Source organism: Hylaeus anthracinus, unplaced genomic scaffold, assembly GCF_026225885.1.
Source record: "Hylaeus anthracinus isolate JK02 unplaced genomic scaffold, UHH_iyHylAnth1.0_haploid 12000, whole genome shotgun sequence".
Classification (NCBI taxonomy): domain Eukaryota; kingdom Metazoa; phylum Arthropoda; class Insecta; order Hymenoptera; family Colletidae; genus Hylaeus; species Hylaeus anthracinus.
In genome coordinates, this window is record NW_026534347.1 from 8,128,794 (window position 1) to 8,149,459 (window position 20,666).

The following is a 20,666-nucleotide window of genomic DNA, read 5'->3' on the forward strand; positions in this document are numbered from 1 at the left end:
GACGAAATCCTTTAGAATTTTTGTCGAGATTCAGGGTTTCTACAACAACGAGAAGAGGTAAGGAAAGTGTCGAATTATTTATTTTGTTATTTACTCAAGTCGAATTATTAGATTGTGAAATTATCGCAACTACAGAGGGTTCATTGTTAACTGTGATTGGCAATTGATGATTTTAAATGTTTTTACTACAGAAAGGTGATTTTTCGTAATTATAGAATAGGGGTACGTTTAACGACACATTTGTTTAATAGTTATTTCTCAGTTGCAGTGAATTATTTGGTGACTTGGAATATAATTACTGCAGGCAGTAGCTTTCGTAATTACAGAAAACAGGGGTTAGAATTAATAATGAATGGTTAATTGTCAATTATTAGGTCGAACTCATATTGATAAACTCCGTAATGATATCATACAAATATTAACTATAGCCAGTGAAACTTTTGCTTTCATTAAGTTACTCTACTACAATTTATTCTTTACACTTTTCACTTTTGCACTTTGCACATTTGCACTTTACACTTTACACTTTACACTTTGCACTTTTTATATCTAAAGATCTTATTCCAAGTTCGCAGCCATTAGCTCTCGGTATTATTCGCGACGAAGGATTGTTCGTCACGAATAATACCGATTACCAGGTCTCACCACGTGGAGGTTGCTGCGACCGGAGACCCGGAGATAAAAGGAATCAAAGTTCCTTCGATCTCCCCCTATATAGAGTATACATACATAGATGCATACTCTACATAGAGTCAACGAGCTTAATACTAAGTACGAAACAATGGAAATCAATGAAAACAAAGTCCCTTTGATTTCCAAAGTCTAAGTCTGACTCTGCCAAATAATTATTTGAACTAAATGGAAGCTAAATGGAAATCGCGACACGACGCGACCACGTAACTGGACTTACTGAGTCAGTCCCGTTTCCTCCTGATGGATCTGACTCGAGAGGAAGATGACCGACGCCTCCGAACCAGTCCTCCACACCCTGCACCCCGTTGGGAGCCACTATAGGACCCGACTTGCACCCGTCTCACTGCGCTTTGGACTTACTGCACTGCGCCGGGAGCCTTGGACTACACTAAACGTGATGCAGGAAGTAGAGAACCGATCCGGAGGAACCGATTGTCGTCCTCTCGAATCAGATCCACCAGGAGGACGGCAACCGACCTTTCTGTCCAGTTACACAGTTGATCACTACACTTATCACATCAAGTAATAGTGACCGAAATGGAAAACGAAGTTGCGAGTCCAATATGGACCTACGAACAAACAAAAGAATTGAAGAAATGATTAATAATTGTTTGGTAAAGGACAGACTCTCGTACACGCATGCCTTAAAACTAACTTAACCATGTCCTAAAACTAACCAAACCAAACTAAGCTATCCACAACCAATAGGACGGACGCGAAACGCGGACGCGCGATCGCGAGATCCATATCGACCGATGGATCGTCGAAGAATGACCTCTCGCCCCTCGTATACCTGTGTCGAGAGTCGCCGCTCGCTCGTGCCTCTCGAAGTAGAGAAGGGGAAGGGCGAACAACAACCCCGTGACGCTCGATTGCTCATCGAATCTTTCGAGAAAATAATTCGTGAAACATTAATATCACAGCAACATCATATTCCCCATCATTGTTTAAATAATAAGTACTGTTAGTAATTAATTTAACTGTTGTCGGAAATTAATATTTAGTTGATCCAATCGATAGATATTAAAATATTGACCAATATCGCACGAGTAATATCTCGAATAAATATTTATTCTAAACCGTAATTGTTATTAATATTTAATCGAAAACGATTATTCTACATACCCTTCTTTACATCCGGAAAAAAAGCTGATTAAAAAATTCGGAACACACTTCGCGATGTCCCCTCGTAAGAGGTAATAAAATTCATAGAATTCACTAAAGTCCCCAAGATGGTGTCAATGTTACATAATAATTAAAGAGAAAGGATTTCTTATTTAAAACTCAAGTTCTCTTAAATTAAATTCGTACATCTTTACAAGTAAAGATTTAAACGCGCAATCAAGAGGCCACAAAATATTTATACAACCAAACCACACAGTTTCCTAACATCTCAAGCAACCGGCAAAGTAGAACAAAGCGCATCAACGGAAAAGACTCGAACTGATTTGCCACCAGTTCTTAGCGAGACGTCGCCACAGCAACGCGGGTAAACTCCAGATCCAGAAGCAAAAGAAATCCCGTCCCTTTCGAGTGCGAATGAAGCATGCAAGTTTCCGTCTCGATGCAAATTACAGTGAAACGCGAGAAGCAGCGTTCCGCTCTCCGTGCTAAGATTTTCTCTCGATGACGCCGTGGGAATCGTTTAAATTGGACAACGAGGGGGAATGGGATAAAGGGCGAAGGCAAGCGTTGCGACGCCAGAACAGGGAAACAAGGAGAAACGGGAAAGAAGCACTCAGGTATTCAGCGTGAGATCGAGGAAATTGGCTACGTTCCTGGTACTTTTGTGAACTACGGTGACGCGGGGGTTCGCATTGGGAATCCGTCTAAGCGTAGCGGCGAAATGAAGCTACCACGATAGAAACTGGAAAGAGTGGAGGGAAGTTGATTTCGGCTGATTCAACCCTCTGTGTGCCCCCTTTGGGTCACCTACCTCTTGTCCACGTTTTTCAAGATTAATTTAAGGATTTAAATACACTGGATCGACAGGACCATCTTAAACGCTCGAGTTACAGGAAACACTGGGTATACTAATTTTTGAAATTTTAAAGACAATGACAAGGCTGTTGGAATATTTACAATCTTACAAGTAAGGGACTTTCTAGTAGGAGTTTTAGGATCTTGTTTCTTAATGAAACATCGAGGGTATAGAAAGTAGATCTAATACTTTTATTTTATTTTATTTTATTTTTTTTATTGTTTGAAATCTCATAGGAGATTTATTACAAAATTGACAAATAGTCGATTACGATATGTAACAAAAATTTCAATTACAAAATGATACATTAATTTGTTAATCAATATAGTAGTACACAGGATTAGTAAATTTAAATTAAATTAAGATTTAAATAAATACTTTTATTTTAAATGAAAGTACACATAATTATAATTAAACGTGAAAATTGGAATTTTAAGTAAAAGATTTTCCAATAGAAGCCTTAGGATTTTATTTTTTAATGAAACATGAATGGTGTGGAATATTCCAAATTTTTTTATTTTACAACACTACTATTTTGTTATTAAAAGAAATCCTAAAGCCCCTTTTAAGAAACCTATGCGTATGAATTAAATATAAAACACATTTCACTCATAATTATCAGAAATAATACAATACAAGAGACCATACAATTAATTGACTAATTTGTTGGCTAAGTCGTTTGTTCGGCAATCTTCTGATCAGTATCATAGTCTCCACGAGTGGACGCCAAGTCCAGTCCTGAAAGTATTTTCCTCCACTGTAAATTACCTCAAAGAATGTTCACAAAGAACCGCGTTTCACGGTTTTCTGTTTTCGCGACGGATCCCAAACACGCATTCAACCTGGGTTAAAGGGAGAGCTGGCTAGAATGGTCAGCGAAGAGTAAAATACCTTGCTCGGCCAATTCGCGCAGGACCGTACGATGATTTCGACGTACATCAAAGCGAACAGCGAAGAGCACTCGTCTTCGAACCGAGCTTTTCATCGTTAATATACGGATTGCACGAATGAGGGAACGAAACGCGATCCATCGATAGGAAAATAAGCGTCGTCGTTCATTTTACTCGACGGATTGTAATTGTTAAATTGACCTCGGTCGGGAAAGGATATCGCCTGCTGGTTAGGTGAATCAATACTCGATGTTATCAATAATCAATATTGTTGTAGGTCGTAGCTCTCTCCTCGGGTTACCTCTGTGGCTCTCATGATTGCTGTTTGTTGGTGAAAATAATGGCAGACGTGGTACGATATTGCGGAGAGTGATGAAGCAAAATATAATTTATAGAATCCTATTAATCAAAGCATAAAATGAAGTTGCTACCAAGTGGCGCGTGAAGTAAAATTGATTGGGGAGGTTTAGAAATTAGTACTCGTCAAATTCACTCTAACGAAGGAACTACTGTATGTTATTTTTTTCTTCCTTAGAAAGTACACTTTCCAAGAAACTTTTCATAGATTCAGCCGAAAGTTATCCGTCTTTTAGAATAACCATTTTCAAGGAAAATTTGATACGTTTATTTTTCAAGCTCAGGTTGGAGCGAAATAAACGGAGCATCTCAAGTGGTTCTCATATGATTCAACAATCTTGACATTTATTTAACATTAAACCTACCGACACTTGTAACTATTTCTATCGCAATGAGACAAACGACTAGTCTTAGAGACATTTTTTTCAATTAAATGCAAAAATATTTCACGTGGAAATAATTGAATAATGCATGAAACAATTGTATATAATTCATACATAGCATATAAGAACTGTGCACAAAAATTTGTAACGAAAAAATAAAATAAAGTAAAATATTAACGCTGACATCTTAGATAATTTTTATATTTTAAAGATGTTACATTGAAAAAAAAAATTTCAAAGACCCTTCCCGACGAAAACCTAGACGTCAAATCTTTCGATAAGATTATTACAATTATTTTCGCCTGAAAATAGAGTAACAGCCCCTTAAGGTCGGGAATCGTGTATTGTTTGCTTGTTAAGGCGAACAAACAGGCTCCCCCTTGTAGCCTTTCCCGTTTCATACCGCTAACGGCTTAGTTGGAAAATATCGGAAAGCTGGCACGCCAGGCGATAAAGCACAAAGGTATCGAGAAGAAAGCAGTAAGTAACGGGGGGGGTGAAATGGACGCGAAACGGAAAGAAAAAGGAGCGGATGAAAAACGAGAAACAGAGTCGAAGCATTCCGTTAGGGATCGGATAAATTGGGTTCGTTCGCCAAGGTTTTTGCGGACTGGGATCGCTTAGGGAGGATAATTGAAGGCGAAGTGGCATAGTCGGAATGGATGGAGAGCGAAGTGGCCGGCCGGTAGAGAAGAAGACCCGAGAAAAGCGGAAGACTTCATTTTGCTGGCTCGTGAAAGGCGGTGGAATCGAGATACGTTGAGCCGTTGCCTGGAACAAAAGGGCGAGGTGGGCGACAACGGGAGGGCGAGACGAGGAGGAGGAGGAGGAGGAGGAGGGTGGAGGGATGTGAGGGAGGACGGAGGGAAAAGTGGTACTTAGAGGTAGACAAGAAAATGGACAGCGCGCTCGGAAAATGTAAAACTACGGGTAGGAACTTCATAAATGAAAAGAGGAGGGACGGAGTAAGAAGCTCGGTAATAAAGGTGGAAGAGGAAAGCCGCGAAAGGAGGTCCCTCCTTGTTGACGTAACTTAGAAAAATAAAGCCGCGAAATATGACGAGAGGGAACCATCGCTAGCCAACGGAGAGAACTCCGGTGAAAACAACTTCTGGGACGAATGAAATCGCGTTTACGTTAATTTGCCGCTAGCTGTACTCGCGCTGGATCGCTGGAGCGTGTACCCTCCACTTAATGAGCAGTTTTAGTGGGAGTAGGTATTATTGAACTACTCGCGGGATACTAGTATGACGTCTGTCTCCATTTAGTACCAGGCGAAGACACCAAATCATAATTACCTGCAACTATCTGCGCCTGTCACGGTACCTGTTCGTATATCACCAGTTCATAATAACAAGCTTCAGAACTGGCAGTTAGTATGGCTCCATGAGTGAGTTATCGACGTCCGTGTAAGTGATCATATTTAAAAAAGACACCTACTGACATTTAGTTAGAAATGCGATGTTCAATGTACATGCAACATCAATATTCATTTGGTTTTCAAAATAGAGCTTAATTATATTTATTTACTATTTCTTTCAACCACCATTCTATCAGTTTACAGATCATCTATTAACATTAACAAGTTCTAATATTAATAGTGATATCAATTTTCTAATAAACATCTAAATAATCACTCGATATTCATATCACTGTCCATGAAACAACAAAATTCATCTATTTTCTGAATTAGAATTTAATTTTATTTATTTCCTTTCAACGATCATTTTGTTTGCATTATTTTCATGGCAATAGCCAGAGGTCTTAAACAATCTGGAAAGCCTTCTTCTTGCCTCTGATGCTTCGACTCACCTAAAATATTTTAGAGATCATTTATTCTGACTCAGTCTCCAATACGGTATTATCGAAGAAGTATTTATGGGACATCCTGTACATCCCAATCCTTTTACGGTAATCCTTCATTTGCAAGGGATATAGATTCACCTCGACTGCGTGAATCCGCAGGCTTGACAATCATGCGGATTCGCGAGATAAGAATCGAGTGTCTTTCTTCGTCACGATCCGTTCCCAGAACACTCCAATGGCAGAGGATTACGGTCTAATCTCGTACTCCCATCCGGCTAAGTCTGTGTAAATTCTTTAATATCTTAGCGACAGTAATCCAGCGGCAAATTCGCGAGGATAATCGACTACCCGATAGCTTTATTCCATAATCTCAACGTTTCTAGCCGTTAGTCGTAAAAATAATTCGCGGGATGACTCTTGAGCTCTGGGTGAAGTTTGGAAGTGATCTCGCGACATTTCTCCAAGTTGGTTACCAAGAACCTGGATTACATATTCTCCAAGGAATTTGAAAGACAACAAACAAATCATTAAACTACCCAAACCCGTTACGAAATTTTCATTTTATGATTAACATGCATCGTTAGTTAACAATTCTCGGATTCCCTAAACTTCATACTCACTCAAGCTTCTTAGATACTTCTACATTTTAACTCGTATAACCTCCACCATAAGTGTTTCCATTTTTTTTTAAATGATAAAGCTGCTTCCGGTCCAACACAACACGTACGATCGATAAATATACCTGTACAACTCGTGTCCTAAACTATCAGAGCAGCGACAAATCCATAAAGGAACGGCAAGGGATATCCGAAAAGGGCAAGAATTACGACGGAAGAAAACCGACAGATTCAGGACATAGTCGATAAGCATTGCGCCCGGCCATGAATCAGTGTCGTCGTGTTTAGACCGCCAACAGGATTTGGCAAGGGCTCTTGCGGGATAATCTGGACAAAACCACAACGTGATATCGACGTTAGCAAACGACACGTGCGGACAGAAGCGTTGGAAAGTGGACGTTCGTTCTGGTAGACGAGAAGAAGAAAAGCTGGCGTGAGAGTAATGAGATTTCAGCACAGAGGTATCAGGAAGAAGAATACCTCGAAAAGAAGGCGTCCTTAAGAAGAGGAGAAATCTAAGAAAGAGATCCCAAGACTGAGAAAAACATAATAAAAGGAGGTCCTAAGACGAAGGAACTTTTAAGAAGAGGAGCAATTCGGGAAGAAGAAAACCTCAAGGACGAGAGGACCTCACGAAAAAGGACCCTTAAGAAGAGGTAGCAAAAGGGAGAAAAAATAGAAAATAGAGTTCTTAAGAAGAAGGAATCTCTAAGAAAAAGGGATATCCAAGAAGAAGGAACTCCCAAGAAGGAATTTCCAAGATGAAGGGACTTCCAAGAAAGAGCTCCCAAGAAGAAGAAACTCCCAAGAAAGAGCTCCCAAAATCAACTTCCAAGTCACTTCCAAGAAAAAGACTCTTTAAGAAAAAGGAACACCAGAAAGAATGGAATACCCCTAAGAAAACAAGACTCGCAAGACAAAAGAATTAACACCTTAATAACATTTCAATGCATTTTTAAACGTCGAATTTGAATCTCCTAAAAGACACCTTTGGGCAAGTTTTTTGAACTCTGTATTGTTATAAAGAAGATGTAAAACGGACGAAAGAATAGAAACCAAATACAGGATCGCTCTACTTAATCCCACGCCGAAGAGGCGCATTTCCAACTAAATAAAGTCGTCGAGACTTTGGTATGCTACCGTCCTCTATCTCCCCGACCTCCGCTTGTCGCCTGTCCTCTCAAGTCCCTTTTTCTTCCGTAAATTTTCCCACATTCTTTATGCTCGGCCGCAGGTATCTCGTAGGTGAACTTACGAAGTGTCTACCCGAGAATGATATATTCGGTACACGTCAAAATTGAGAGTGAAATATCGTTTTAGGTCAGACACCGAGAATCACGAAGCTTCAGCTTTAACAAAATTCCTGGAGCGAGAAATTTGTAATCTCTGCGTTTGCGTAAATGAGTCTCGGGGAGGCTATTTACGAGAGAATCGTCTGGGATGAGAATCTAAAAATGAATTTATAACCGCATCTAGAAATTTGGTAGAATCTTGTCTTGTTAATTCTTTCGCTCAAATTATTTTAAATTTACGAGAAAAAAATAAATATAGAAGGAATGAAGAAGTTAAGGTAGTCCTTTCACTGTTAGCATATTATTATTTTCAATCGATAAAAACCAGGTTATTTGTTCATTCAGAAATTCATTTCGTTCCTGTATCCAGACGATTCTTCATTTAAAAACAAGTTGAAAATATTCATAAAACTTTTTCATACGCAGCTTCATGTTCGCTTGCATTTGAATTTTACTTTACCACTATGTCTGACCATAACTGACTGTTTCTACTTGTTTCTGTGAGGTTACATTTAATCTCCTGCATATCCAAGCTTTTAGGATCTAATTCCTTTAAAAAAAAAAACTTAGGAAACTTGCTATGAAAAAATGTAATTTTACCTTTTCTAGTTATTTTCACATAGCGAATGAGCTTTCCCTCCCTCGCTTCTCTCTCCACCCTTGGTTGTACTATTAGTAATAGGGAAGTCAAATTTTCAATCTTATTTTGCGTTCGAACATAAATTTTAAATGTTACTTCCTTATGTCCTTTTCACTTCGTTAGTTACAATTTTATTATTATCATTATCATTATGAAATTTTAACGTCGTATTTCCGGCGATACTTAATGAATCTTTTCAAACGAGCAATTAAGTTGCAAAGTTAAAAGTAATAATTTCCCAGCGTATGTTTAATTAATATTAATGCCCCGCGAAGTCTCGTAAAGTAGAACATCTTGCTTGCTATAATTGGAAACTTGCGCAATTTTATAGTTTGCTATGATACATCACGAAATTGTTTAACAATCTAGTTTTGCAATCAGAATCCCCAATTATATTTTTATACCATAAATACATAAATACCCGCAATCTAATAATAATATTAATAATGATATTATTTACACATTCACGTCACTTCAAATTCTATTCCTAGTTATAAAAAAAAATTATGAAAATTTTTTTATTTTATAATTACATATCGTAACATTGATATTTCAAAACATATTTTGTAATTTCTATATTTCCCTTAACGATGCAAATTGGAGTTGTCCGCCTTCAGTATTTTATTATTTTCGATATTAGAAACGTAAAACATCTGCTTAAACGTGCAACTTGGCTATCACCCTAATCTCTCATCTCTGGCTAAACGCTATTAAAAGTGGGATTCATGTTTGACACGATTCTCGACCAGGGAAGAGCCTTTGAACAGACAGCCGAGGTAATCCTACCGTAGCCACTACTTGAATGCAATGGAAGACACATGACCCGTGAAGAAACGTGGAAACTGAGAAACGGATGAAGGAAAAAGCCGGGAGCTCGAACACAACCAGTGATTCGAAGGATTTGCAACGACATCGAAGCCGAGGTTTCGCTTGGTCCTACAAAAATTTCTTCTCTAACGGAACCGTTTCCCTCGCAAAAAAAAACCCATCGTTCGACGACAACCTCGCGCTTGCACGCGCGCGGCTACTGGATGCGTTTCTACTGATTCCACGAGGAATTAAAACGATAAAAAGTCGGGAAAGAACGCTCGGCGCAGTGGAACGTGGGGAATCCTGTATTATCCAACGGGCGAAGTGAAAAGTTGCTGCAGAAGAACATTTTCCAGCGGGTATTCATGAGGTCGAATACCACTGCAACGATCTGTACAGGTTGGCTCAAAAACTAGCGTCACTGAATAAAAATACGAATATGTAATATAACAAGGTAACTCTAGAATGATTTCTCTTGCGTTTCTGGAGTCACCTGAGAGTTTCTGTCAAACTTTAATTTTATGGTGGTCTTGTCTCCGGAGAAAATCATTTTTTTTCGTTTAGAAGAAAAAGAAAGTCACAAGTATCCACGACATTTAGTTGAAGAACTACATTTTATAGATTGCTATATATTATTCGATTTTATCAGTTTTGGATTAGAGGAATTGTGGCGATAACTCGCTTTAATTCATCGCGCGTTGAACAGTAAGGCGTGTACGTGTAATTTTCGTTCGCCTACATTTTATTTGAATGAACGTGTATGCTTTTGGAGCACTCTGTATATGCGAAACATTTCTCTTCGCGGTAGCTCTTTACAGCCAGCGAACATGCATTTCTCCAACCGAGCTTCCAGAACTGGAATCGTTCCAAAGACTAAGGGAAGAAATTTTGAGTCGAACCTCGAACTTTGAGACACACGTACGAGTACGCACCACCGATGATGCATCATCCATATTTATTAGCTTCGCGAAGTGAAATGTTCGAAAACCAACTGATCGCGCTGACAGGGGAGACATTCGTTTGAAAAGCATTAATCTTCGAGTGTCGGTTAAAATATTGGTTTCAAATATTAAAACGTAATATTAAAGCTCTACATTCAATGAAAAGTACCTTACAATCCACCCTCAAACTGTGGTCCGATAAAGTGACTTCTCCACTTCAATGGATTCAATTTGAATAAAGGTAATTTAATTAAATAAAATATTCCTTGAAGTGAACTGTTTTATTAACTGTTTGTTTGCTTCTCTATGTAATCAACACTATGTAGTCCACACAAACGTAGTTTATTTATTCAATAAACGTTATAATTATTTAATACTCGTTTGGATACGTCTTGCTATTTCGTTTAGAACATATGTAGCAAAGTATATGCTCGTACTGAAGGATAAGATGTTGTAACTCATTAAGAACAATCTTCGAACTTTATCGACCGAACCCTGACCTGGCATTGAATGTGATCGAGTTGCGAAGCAGCCCTGTCGTAGCTAGGCCTCCTGCCCATTCCTGGCGATATATTCCCTCGGGTCTCGGAATTGGTATACAGACAATTAGCGCGTCCCCGCAGAGTGCGAGCCATCAGTATGAAACTGGGCTGCGAGCTCCATGTACCCACCCTGGTTGGCGCAAAGCCTTTCTAAACCTCTAATGTCTTCGCCAGACAGCGTGAGAGTTGATTAACCGCAACACACACGACAAACCGAAACTCTACTCCCGTGATATGAAGCCACCACTGTCAGTGCAATGCTCCAACCATGTCCACCCGACCGAGGGACTGGGAACTCCGATGTCGCCCTGGACTAAAAGATCCCGGTCCACTGCGGCGATAATTCTTAACCATTCCCCTGCTCGCTGCTTTGTCTAGAAGAATAGCCCTATATTATATTAAACGGGAAATCCGAAATTTCTGGATATTAGGAAAACTTTGGCCTTTGTCTGAAATAATTTTAATTATAAAGTTGAAAGCTATATAAAAATAACAATTCAAGGCATTATTAAGGGACGAAGAAGGGTGCCTAGAAGTGTTTGATTTAATTTTGAGAAAAACAGGAAGCATACAATGCTAATTATATAGAAGATTTATATGAGATATACAGACTGGATTTGGCATTGTATATATTTATACATATAAATTACTACCCTAACAGATACTTAAAGCGCCCCTTGAAAAAGCCTGCATATCCCCTACATATTAATTTGTACCCATCGTAAAATTACAAAATGTCTTCTGTCTGCATTTTCCTCCTCACCTAAGATGTTGCTGTTTGTTGCATCCGTGTTTCAAGTTTTAACCATCTTATTCCAAGCTGGAAAACCCTTACATTTCACCCCGTAAATTCCAGCGAGCCTTGCATAAATATGTAATGCGTTGGCGGGCGATAAAACCAATAAGGGCGTGCAGCGGCCGTGATTTATCGCATTATTCGGCATTATTAAACGGTACCATTTGTATTCGTTTCGCAGTTCACAGTTTGCGCGCGCGGAAAATCGAGGAAACCCACGGAAAATGTACCATGGCCCCGCCACTCGGGATTTTCGTTCTGTATTTCAACGTTCTTGGACCGCAAGAGTTGCATGATAAACTTGGCATTGGAAATGCTCCAGAAGATGCCGGATAAAAGATCGCGTCTCTTCTCTCCCGATCGTTAGATGCACTTACGCGTAAACAACGACGTATTGTCAATATTTATTGGCCCAGTGAAATATTGCCAGTCCAACTCGACGTGATACTCCGTCGACGGTATCTGGGTCGAACGTGCCCCGTGATAAGGAAATTACCTTGTTAACGAATCTGCTACATTACGCGGGATTATTATTTTTTTATATTAACGAGTTTTCATTTCGTAATTCGGGTAATAAATTGCTGTTTTGGATGATATTACGTAACACTGTTACGGAGGATCATCCCACTGCGATAAGGAGATTAGTTTGATATGGAATCTGCTTAATTAGCTGCATTATTTATAAAATTCTACGTGACGAGAAAATTAATGAGTTTTCGTTCAATTTTACACTGGAATATTCGTGCTAATTAGTATTAATAAATTACTGTTGTGTGTTATTATGGAATATGATTACTTGTTTACTCTATACGACAAACGTGTCTTTATTAAATTTCACAGTAGACAAGGGATAAACATTAACAAAACTGCTGTTTAGGATCTTTTGTAATTTATTTGTTAGTAGTATTTACTAATAAAATAACTTCTTTCGTTGAAGGATAAAAATTCTTATTATTTTGCTTTTTCTTATTACTTCCAATGAAACAAAAAAATTAAAAGTGCATGTTATTATTAATTCATCTTATTTATGTAGGTATATGGAACTCATTAATTTTGTATAGATAATAGGTTTCTGTAAGACGGATACGTTAAGAAGCATAGTTTTGTAACATTTTCATTCTTTCAATCCTCTTCTCAAAGTTCTCATAAAAGTTTTTATTACATGTATACATGATACGACATTAATTTTAAACGACTCAACAAATGTACATAATAACATTGTTCCCAACATTCAGTCTATAAATAAATAGACATATTTTGAAATGAACCGAAAACTGGCCGAACTATAAATGTTAATAAATATTAGTCTCACTTATAAATGTGTCGTTAATTTATTTAAAATTCATATTTATCAAAATTCACTTTTATTAAAGTGGCCAACGAGTTTGGAGCATCCTGTATAAGAAATTGAACTTCCTACTCCGGCAATTCAACGTTCAACGCGATTTACGACCCACCTGATGTCTCGTAATCAAATTTCAGCGCCGTCCGTCCAAATAGTGGACGCCCTGGGTGAGCCCCTGAGGGACAAGTATTATGAGGCCGACAGCACCATCGAGCTATTGTGCGTTGTGCGACACATAGCGATGCAAGCGCAATACAGCGTCGTCCAGTGGCTCCACGGCAATCGAATTCTGAACTACGACACGACAAGGGGCGGTATCAGGTAACGCAAACGCTTAAATGTTAACTAACTTTCGTCCTTTGACCACCACACGTTCTGCACACAAACTTCATTCAAGCGATCTGGCCACACTGATTTCAATATTTCAGTGTTTTACGAAAATCAGCTTCTTTTCAAACATTTAATGTTACACAACTGCAACCCAATATTGTAACTAGTAATCGTTAGTATGCAATTCATATATGTAGATATCACAATTAAATACAGTAGAGTAGATGTGAAAGAAATGTATCACGTTAATGTACATGTCCCTTTCATTAAAATATGTGAAATGTATGCAATATGCAGGATAATATTTGCATACCAAAATATGTATTTGCATAAACATCTGCCGTCTACTAATTACTGACTCGCTGTATTTTAAGTTTGTTGCTGCTACATATTTGTATAAGATTTATATTTTATTTTTATCGAGACGTAGATTCAATGTGCGAATAACGTATACGTGATTTTTATTATTAAAAATAACTGGAATAGTATATATATATATATAATGCTCGTTCAAAAATTAAAATGATTTTGAATCCCTTCACACAAGTGATTATTCTAATTATGCATTTTAATTCAGAAATAATCCCATTCGAAATATTCTAAATTAAATTGTCATTAGGAGTTCAACAATTTCGATGAATACAGCAGAACGGTGACGATAGAAGCGAGTGAAAATGATTGAATTGGGCGAATAGAAAGAAATTGAACGATTCATATTTTTCGATTGTAAATCGAAAAAAATTTCTTCTAGACTTTTCAATATCTCCAAATAGAACAGAGGACAAGAATATAAAATCAGGCGAAATGACGGGTAATCTTGGTGCAGGTATTCGTAAAAAATATTCAACAGATGCGTCGGGAACGAATATTAAAAAAGATCAAACTTTCGCAATCGTTTGACATCCAAGATTGCGTGGTTGCAGAAAACTATCGGGAACGAACGTATTCTCTTCGACGTAGGAATTGAAGTCGCTCGAATTTTGCTCTCCATTGAGCATCATTGAATAAGTTTGGAGACGTATAAGAATTCATTACCCAAGTTTCGTATAATTTCAAACGCTTCGCCATTCGCTCCGTCTCCGTCGGTGGCGATTAAAGCGTGCTTAAATCGAAAGAAGAGGCTCATAAATTTAAACGAGTTTCGAGGTCGAGAACAATGATACGTGCATCAGTACATCAGCAACAGTTTTGTGGCAGTTCAACGCTCTGATACATTGCAATAATAAGAATTTTAGTCAATTTTGGATTTAACCTTGTCGATAAATCTTGTTTATCGTGACATTGGAGTGGTAGATAAAAATACAAAAAAAGAATGAGACCGAATTACCTGGAAACATGTGTAATTATTAGTCCAGTAATAAGAATCTTGAAAAAAAAAACAGAAGGCAGAGAAAAATTATTGCAATTTGACAGACATCGACATGTTTCTTCTGAAGTACTCCAACTCGTTACAGCCCAAAGCCTTCCTTTAAATAACTTGTCATTTCAAGCATATCATTGATCAAATTCTGCCGAGATTATTCCATTCTAAAGTTTTCAAAAATATTCCTTTCGCATTAATCATGCTTACCAATAATAAAAGCACCCATTACCTAAATAGACTAAATTATCACGAATCGAAAGAAGAAAAATACAATTGTAAATTACTCCAAGGATAATCATCCTGCAGCACGACAGAGAGAAATAGCTGCAACCTCACAGCCATCAAAGTCTATCCTCCGAGATTCTCGGTCTGATCGCAGCTCAAAGCCAGCCTTTGCATAACTTGTCGTACCGAAGATACGGTTGATCGGATCCTACGTGGCTCGTCATAAATCATGCACGATACCCGACTGAATGCGAAATCGCTGACAATCCTGAGGGCGGTCGTCGCGGTGCGCGCACCGGAACGGAAACGGGGTTGAGTTACGCTCGTTACACCCAAAGTTATAATCCAATGTCAACAATTCGAGGCTGCCTTTCCGTCGAGTCTCCGGGACGAGTTGATCCGCGTCGCGTACACTACTCTAGCATTGAAAGCGTGCGTCGGTTAGGCCAGTGGTTTCCAACAGGTGTGGCACGACACGTCGAGGCTGTCGTGACTAGAGTACGTTTACAAACAGAGGTTATTGTCGGTTGAGGAGATCGAATGTGCGCATGAAACTAATTCGGCTTGATAAGAGTCATTAAGAGAGGTTTATTTAGAAAAATTAATGAGCCGTTCGTTACACAAATCGATTAACCACTTTTTGAGAAATCTTTAATTTAAGTGTCGAAGAACTTGGTATAGCTTTTTATTGAGTAACGAGGTCAAGGCATATTTATCATACGTACAACTCTATATTATATTATTTATATATTATACTATGTATATTATACATGGTATATTAGTGTGTCTTTCTAATTAGAGGGAGGAGGAACAAAATAATTGTATATACAGTTAATAAAATTAACGCTCTCTTGTGGCATTTAATAGTTGTCTCCAAAAATTGGAATAAAATGATTCTTAACAACGAAGTGATTTTTAATAAGTCAATGATCAAAGACCACATTTTTGGCTGATTTCCCCTCTATTACTTCATGGATCATTTTGAAAAAAATCTGAGCCACTTCAGACAATGAGGTATATTTCACAAAATTATTTCAGATTTTTTAGTTGAATATCCACCTTGTGAAAAATATTGGTAAATTACTAAAAATACCCTCGTCAAATTTTGATGGGATGAATTAAAAATTTATGAAACATTTGACGTGCTAGATTATGTGACGTTATACCCATAACAGTTACCCTTAATAAACTGTCTTATTTAAATAAATACGCTAAAAATATCAGTCGTGACGTACACCTACGTTCCATTAATGGTACCCTTGCCCAACGTGAGGTTATAAAAATAAATACCCACGATACTTGGCACTTTGTGAAATATATCTGGATGCAAAAATGGTTGGGAAGCATAGGGAACTGGCGCAGATCCGATCGCGCGGGGATGACGTCCGGGAAACAGGGACAGAAGGGGTCCAGGTCGCGGGGAGGGTTGTCGGTAGCAGCACGACTGGCAAAGCGGAAGTAAAGTTAGACGGAGGTAAATGGAATTAGTTTGCATTGTTCACCCTCCGGTACATACCAGGGCCGTGTACATAGAGGCTTGGCCTCCACGTTTCCGTAGCATCCTCACTCCCTACGACCACTTCAACCTGCCGACAACCCACGTGGCCCGTGGAAACCGCAGATCGTAAACACGTCGCCGCAGGAAGCATCGTTTTGCCGCTCGTTATTTTTCTCGGCGATATAACCGTCCACCATCCAGCGAAATTTGAAGCGACGAGTTATTGTCGTCGCGGTCGCTCCTACGGCGAGTTTTAATTAACCCAGCTGCGGAGGATGTTCGACCACCGGATATTGAGGCACCGTGATCTTGCTTGGAACGGCTCGATCGTCGTTGGAACGAGACAAAGAGGAATGCTAACACCTTGAGGGTCCATCGACAGTTGTGTACGCGATGTTTTCAGACAGTTTGCTCGTGGCGACTACAGGGATCAGTCTGATGTTGATTCTTTTGAGGCGTGAAATTGGTATTGCTATTAGTTCTAAGATGATGTTTGATAGAATGTCAAGTGCGTAGATAGTTTTTAGAGATTGTTTGTACTACTTGAGTAATTTTCATTCCATTTTTCACGAAGGTTCAGTAGTCATTGAGTTTTTGGTTATATCTTTCTTGGACTCTCATTTCTTGCATACACATGGTGGTTGGACTTTGATGTTTTGAAAAAGTAAATTAATTGAACGTACCATCGCATATGTTTTCACGTTCAGCAAAAACAAAGGCTGAAGAACAACATCCCTTCCCACTGCATCGACTTTACTCTGAACGCTGCCGCCTCGCGAAGAATCAATCTCAATTCGTCAGCGTTCTAGACCTAATTTATTACTTGCGTAAATGTAATGGTTAATTTCTTGCTCGACGATGAGGAAATGTGATCCATTAATCGACCACTAGGTGTGTACATCTATTAAACATGATACACGATGAATACAAAGAAAAATGGAGGCTTGTGGCAGAATTTATTTTTTGTGTAGTAGTGTACAGAAATATAAACCAAAAAAAAAATGAAACAATCTGCGGTCGTCTGTCTCCACAATAGAAACAGATCGGAGCAATTATTCTGGTTGAATATAAAAAATGAATAGATACACTGTGTATTTAAAATAAACTATTCTTTATTCAAAGCCCAACTCTGACCTTTTGTACAATGGTACCCAAGGCCCTATGCAACCTTAATTCCTGTTTATAGTGATGGAATAAAAATCTCCAACGCAGATTGAAACGGCCAGTGGTGAATACATCAATCGGGTTAACAGTGCGGCAATTCAATCCCGTTTATTATGGATTCGCTGTGCAAGCTCGCGGATGCCATTTTTCACGGGGCGCTAAAATTACAGGGTCCCGCGTCACGGATAAATTTACAGTCCCGTGGAATGTTAATCCCATTACCTGAGCAGTATGCGTTCCATTCCACGGCTCGCGATGCAATTAGCAAGGTGGGGAAAAGTACATTCGAACGAAGGGGGAATGGCACACGGTGAGAAAAAGCACCGGCTGCCGGTTCATTAACGCGATACTGAAAGAAACCAGACAAAGATCGAGGTTGCTTAACGCCCGTGGATCAACGAGCAATCGTCCCGGAGCTGCAACCGAGCGGAGATAACGAACGGACAAATTGCAGCCCGTGGAAAGTTTTTCAATTAAACGCCATCCTCGTCCCGTCGTTCTTCCGCGAGCGAAATGGAGTGAAACACTGGCTGAGACGTTTGCCGTCAAATTTGAATGAAGTAGTGTATCATTTTCTTCCTTTTTTTTTTGCAGAATGTACCGGATCATCCCCCTAAGTAATAGCTCTTTGGACCGTGCAATCTATGGGGGCTTGGGTACGAAGTACCCAAGTTGCATGAGGCTTTTCTCTGGTAAATTTTAAACAAGGATCAATGGAATCTGCCTTAAGGGTGGTTTGTCTTTTACATTTCGAATGCTTCCAATTTTTTAGAGCAGACGTTGACGTCGATAATAATGTACTACTTTAAATTATTATTCTTAGATAAAGAAATATAAGACGCCACCCTTTCCTCCACCCGGATTCGAAAGTATTGGAGGACAGCAATGTCCCGATTTTTCCTCATTTTCTCTCCCCTAAATACCTAAAGAGCTCCCTATCGATTGGGACGATCCGTCGGAGATTTATAAACGCCTGGGAGCAATCGAGGGTGGAACGGGGATCAAAGAACGAGCGCTGCGAGTCACGAAACGAGGGCCAGCAAAGGGAATAACTTCGTCAACGGTGTAATCCTGGCAATTAATAACAATAAAGAAAGGGAGACGAAAAAGCTGGCGCAATCGGAGAGCAGTCGTTATTCCTAGCTGAGCCTCTCGCGCTATAAAGTCCCGCCTCGAAATTTTTTATAATTCCCCGGCGCTTTTTAAAACGGGCCAAAGATCGAATCGTCCAAAAAGAAACGAATGGCGAACGTTCGCTTTTATTCGTTGGTGTCACGGAAACTAGTGACGAGCATTAGGGGGATATAGTACTGGCGACACGCCGAAAATTGCGAGCTTTTTCGAAACGCTATGAAAACGAACCATTTAACTTTTGCTCCGAGGTGGATCCGTTAAAATCTGCCTTAAGAGTTGTTTGTCTTTTATATTTCGAATGTCTCCATTTACCTGATATTTGAGATTTTATTTTTGAAAAAGCATTGGATATGTGACACTCAAGTTTTTAGAGCAGATGGTGATATGTAGATCGAGGATATTTATGTAAATTCACATTTTTGTAGGTATAAATAATGAAGAGAAATTTAAATGAAAGCGTCTATTACCTTCTGAACAATGTAACAACTATGTATTAATTCTTAAAACAAATAACAATGTATTTTATTTTTAATTTTTTCTAATCTAATTATATATATATTAGTTAATCTAAACAGTGTCCGAATCTAATCTCCATTTATTCTCCAAAATTCAATTATAAAACTGTAGCTTATTTTCAAAAATGAGTTTTTCCTGTCCAGAACTTTAATACTGATACAAGGGTTCCATATTACCAGCATCAAAGCTGTTAAGTGGGTAATATTGAATGAAGATCAAACAAGCCATGAAAGAATAAAACCAAAAAAGATAGCATTAAAAGAAGAATTACTAGCAAGAGTGGAGCCAAACAAAAATATAAAAGTTACAAAATTAAAACGAATAAAAAAGGACAAAGCAGAGAATAGCTGACGACACGAAGAGGAAGTAAAAAAGATATTCATAATTAATATTCCATCGTTTCGTATGCTTTCTCGAGAAGTATTATACAGAAAATTCTACCAATTTCATGAGAGAGTCTTCTATCATGTAAGAAAAAATAATCATTTTAGACACTCTACAGGGAAAATTAAATCTCTTACAACTTTTCAACAGGTTAACAGGTATTTGTATGAAAATTATCAGAAATATTCTTCAAAGAACGTACTTTCAACACGCACCAATAAAATTTATATCAACCACTTCGTATCCTCGGAAAAAATTCCCAAACGTCAGCATTTTTCTCAGTCCCGATGGTATTACCCTTAAACACATAATAAAGAGAGACGGAACCAAGTGAAACGGGAATAAAAATCTGTTAGGCAATCTCGCAAAAAAAAATCGCTTGCACTCTCCACGTATGCTTCCGAGGTTGTGTCTGTCGGGAATAAAAGTCTGTCCGAGTTCAACACCGACGTATCGTATGTTCCAGCGTGAAAACGGACCTAATGGAAGAGGGGGCCAATTCGACTCTCAGCATAGCGAGGGTGGGACCAGCTGACAGCGGAAACTACACGTGCCATCTCACCACCATGCCTGATCAACCTGCCACAGTTCACGTACACGTACTGAACGGTGAGATTACTAAATATTTGCACGTGGATCTGAAAAAAAAACGTTCGGGAATTCACGGTAGAGCATGGTGTCAGTCGTGACAGGTAACGCAAGCCGTTCATTTGACAAATCGACTAAAACCACAAAATAAAACGTGGAGGTAGGTGACGAAGCGGTACAAATTGTTTTTTGAAATTCCATTTGAAGTATAAAATTTAAATGAAAGTATTTAAAGAAAATATTGTTGACTTTTCGAAATATATTTTCTTAAAAACAACGAATATATTCGATTAGTTTTTATCATTATCATTTATTACACAGATATTTATTAAGAATAAATTCTAATAAATGTTGATCGCTACCTATTTTCT

General features: G+C 38.6%; 1 protein-coding gene across 4 annotated transcripts in view; it reads left to right on the top strand.

The window, feature by feature from the left end:
* Positions 1 to 20,666, top strand: part of LOC128890183 (zwei Ig domain protein zig-8-like) — a 290,530-nt gene that overhangs the window by 263,277 nt on the left and 6,587 nt on the right. For all 4 annotated transcript variants that reach the window (XR_008460569.1, XM_054148463.1, XM_054148465.1 and 1 more), the window contains 2 exons: positions 13,231 to 13,414; positions 20,174 to 20,316. Coding sequence is in view for 3 of the 4 variants with exons in the window: in XM_054148463.1 (XP_054004438.1) it covers positions 13,231 to 13,414; positions 20,174 to 20,316 (327 nt within the window). In the remaining variant the exon portion in view is untranslated. The remainder of the gene's footprint in view (positions 1 to 13,230; positions 13,415 to 20,173; positions 20,317 to 20,666) is intronic.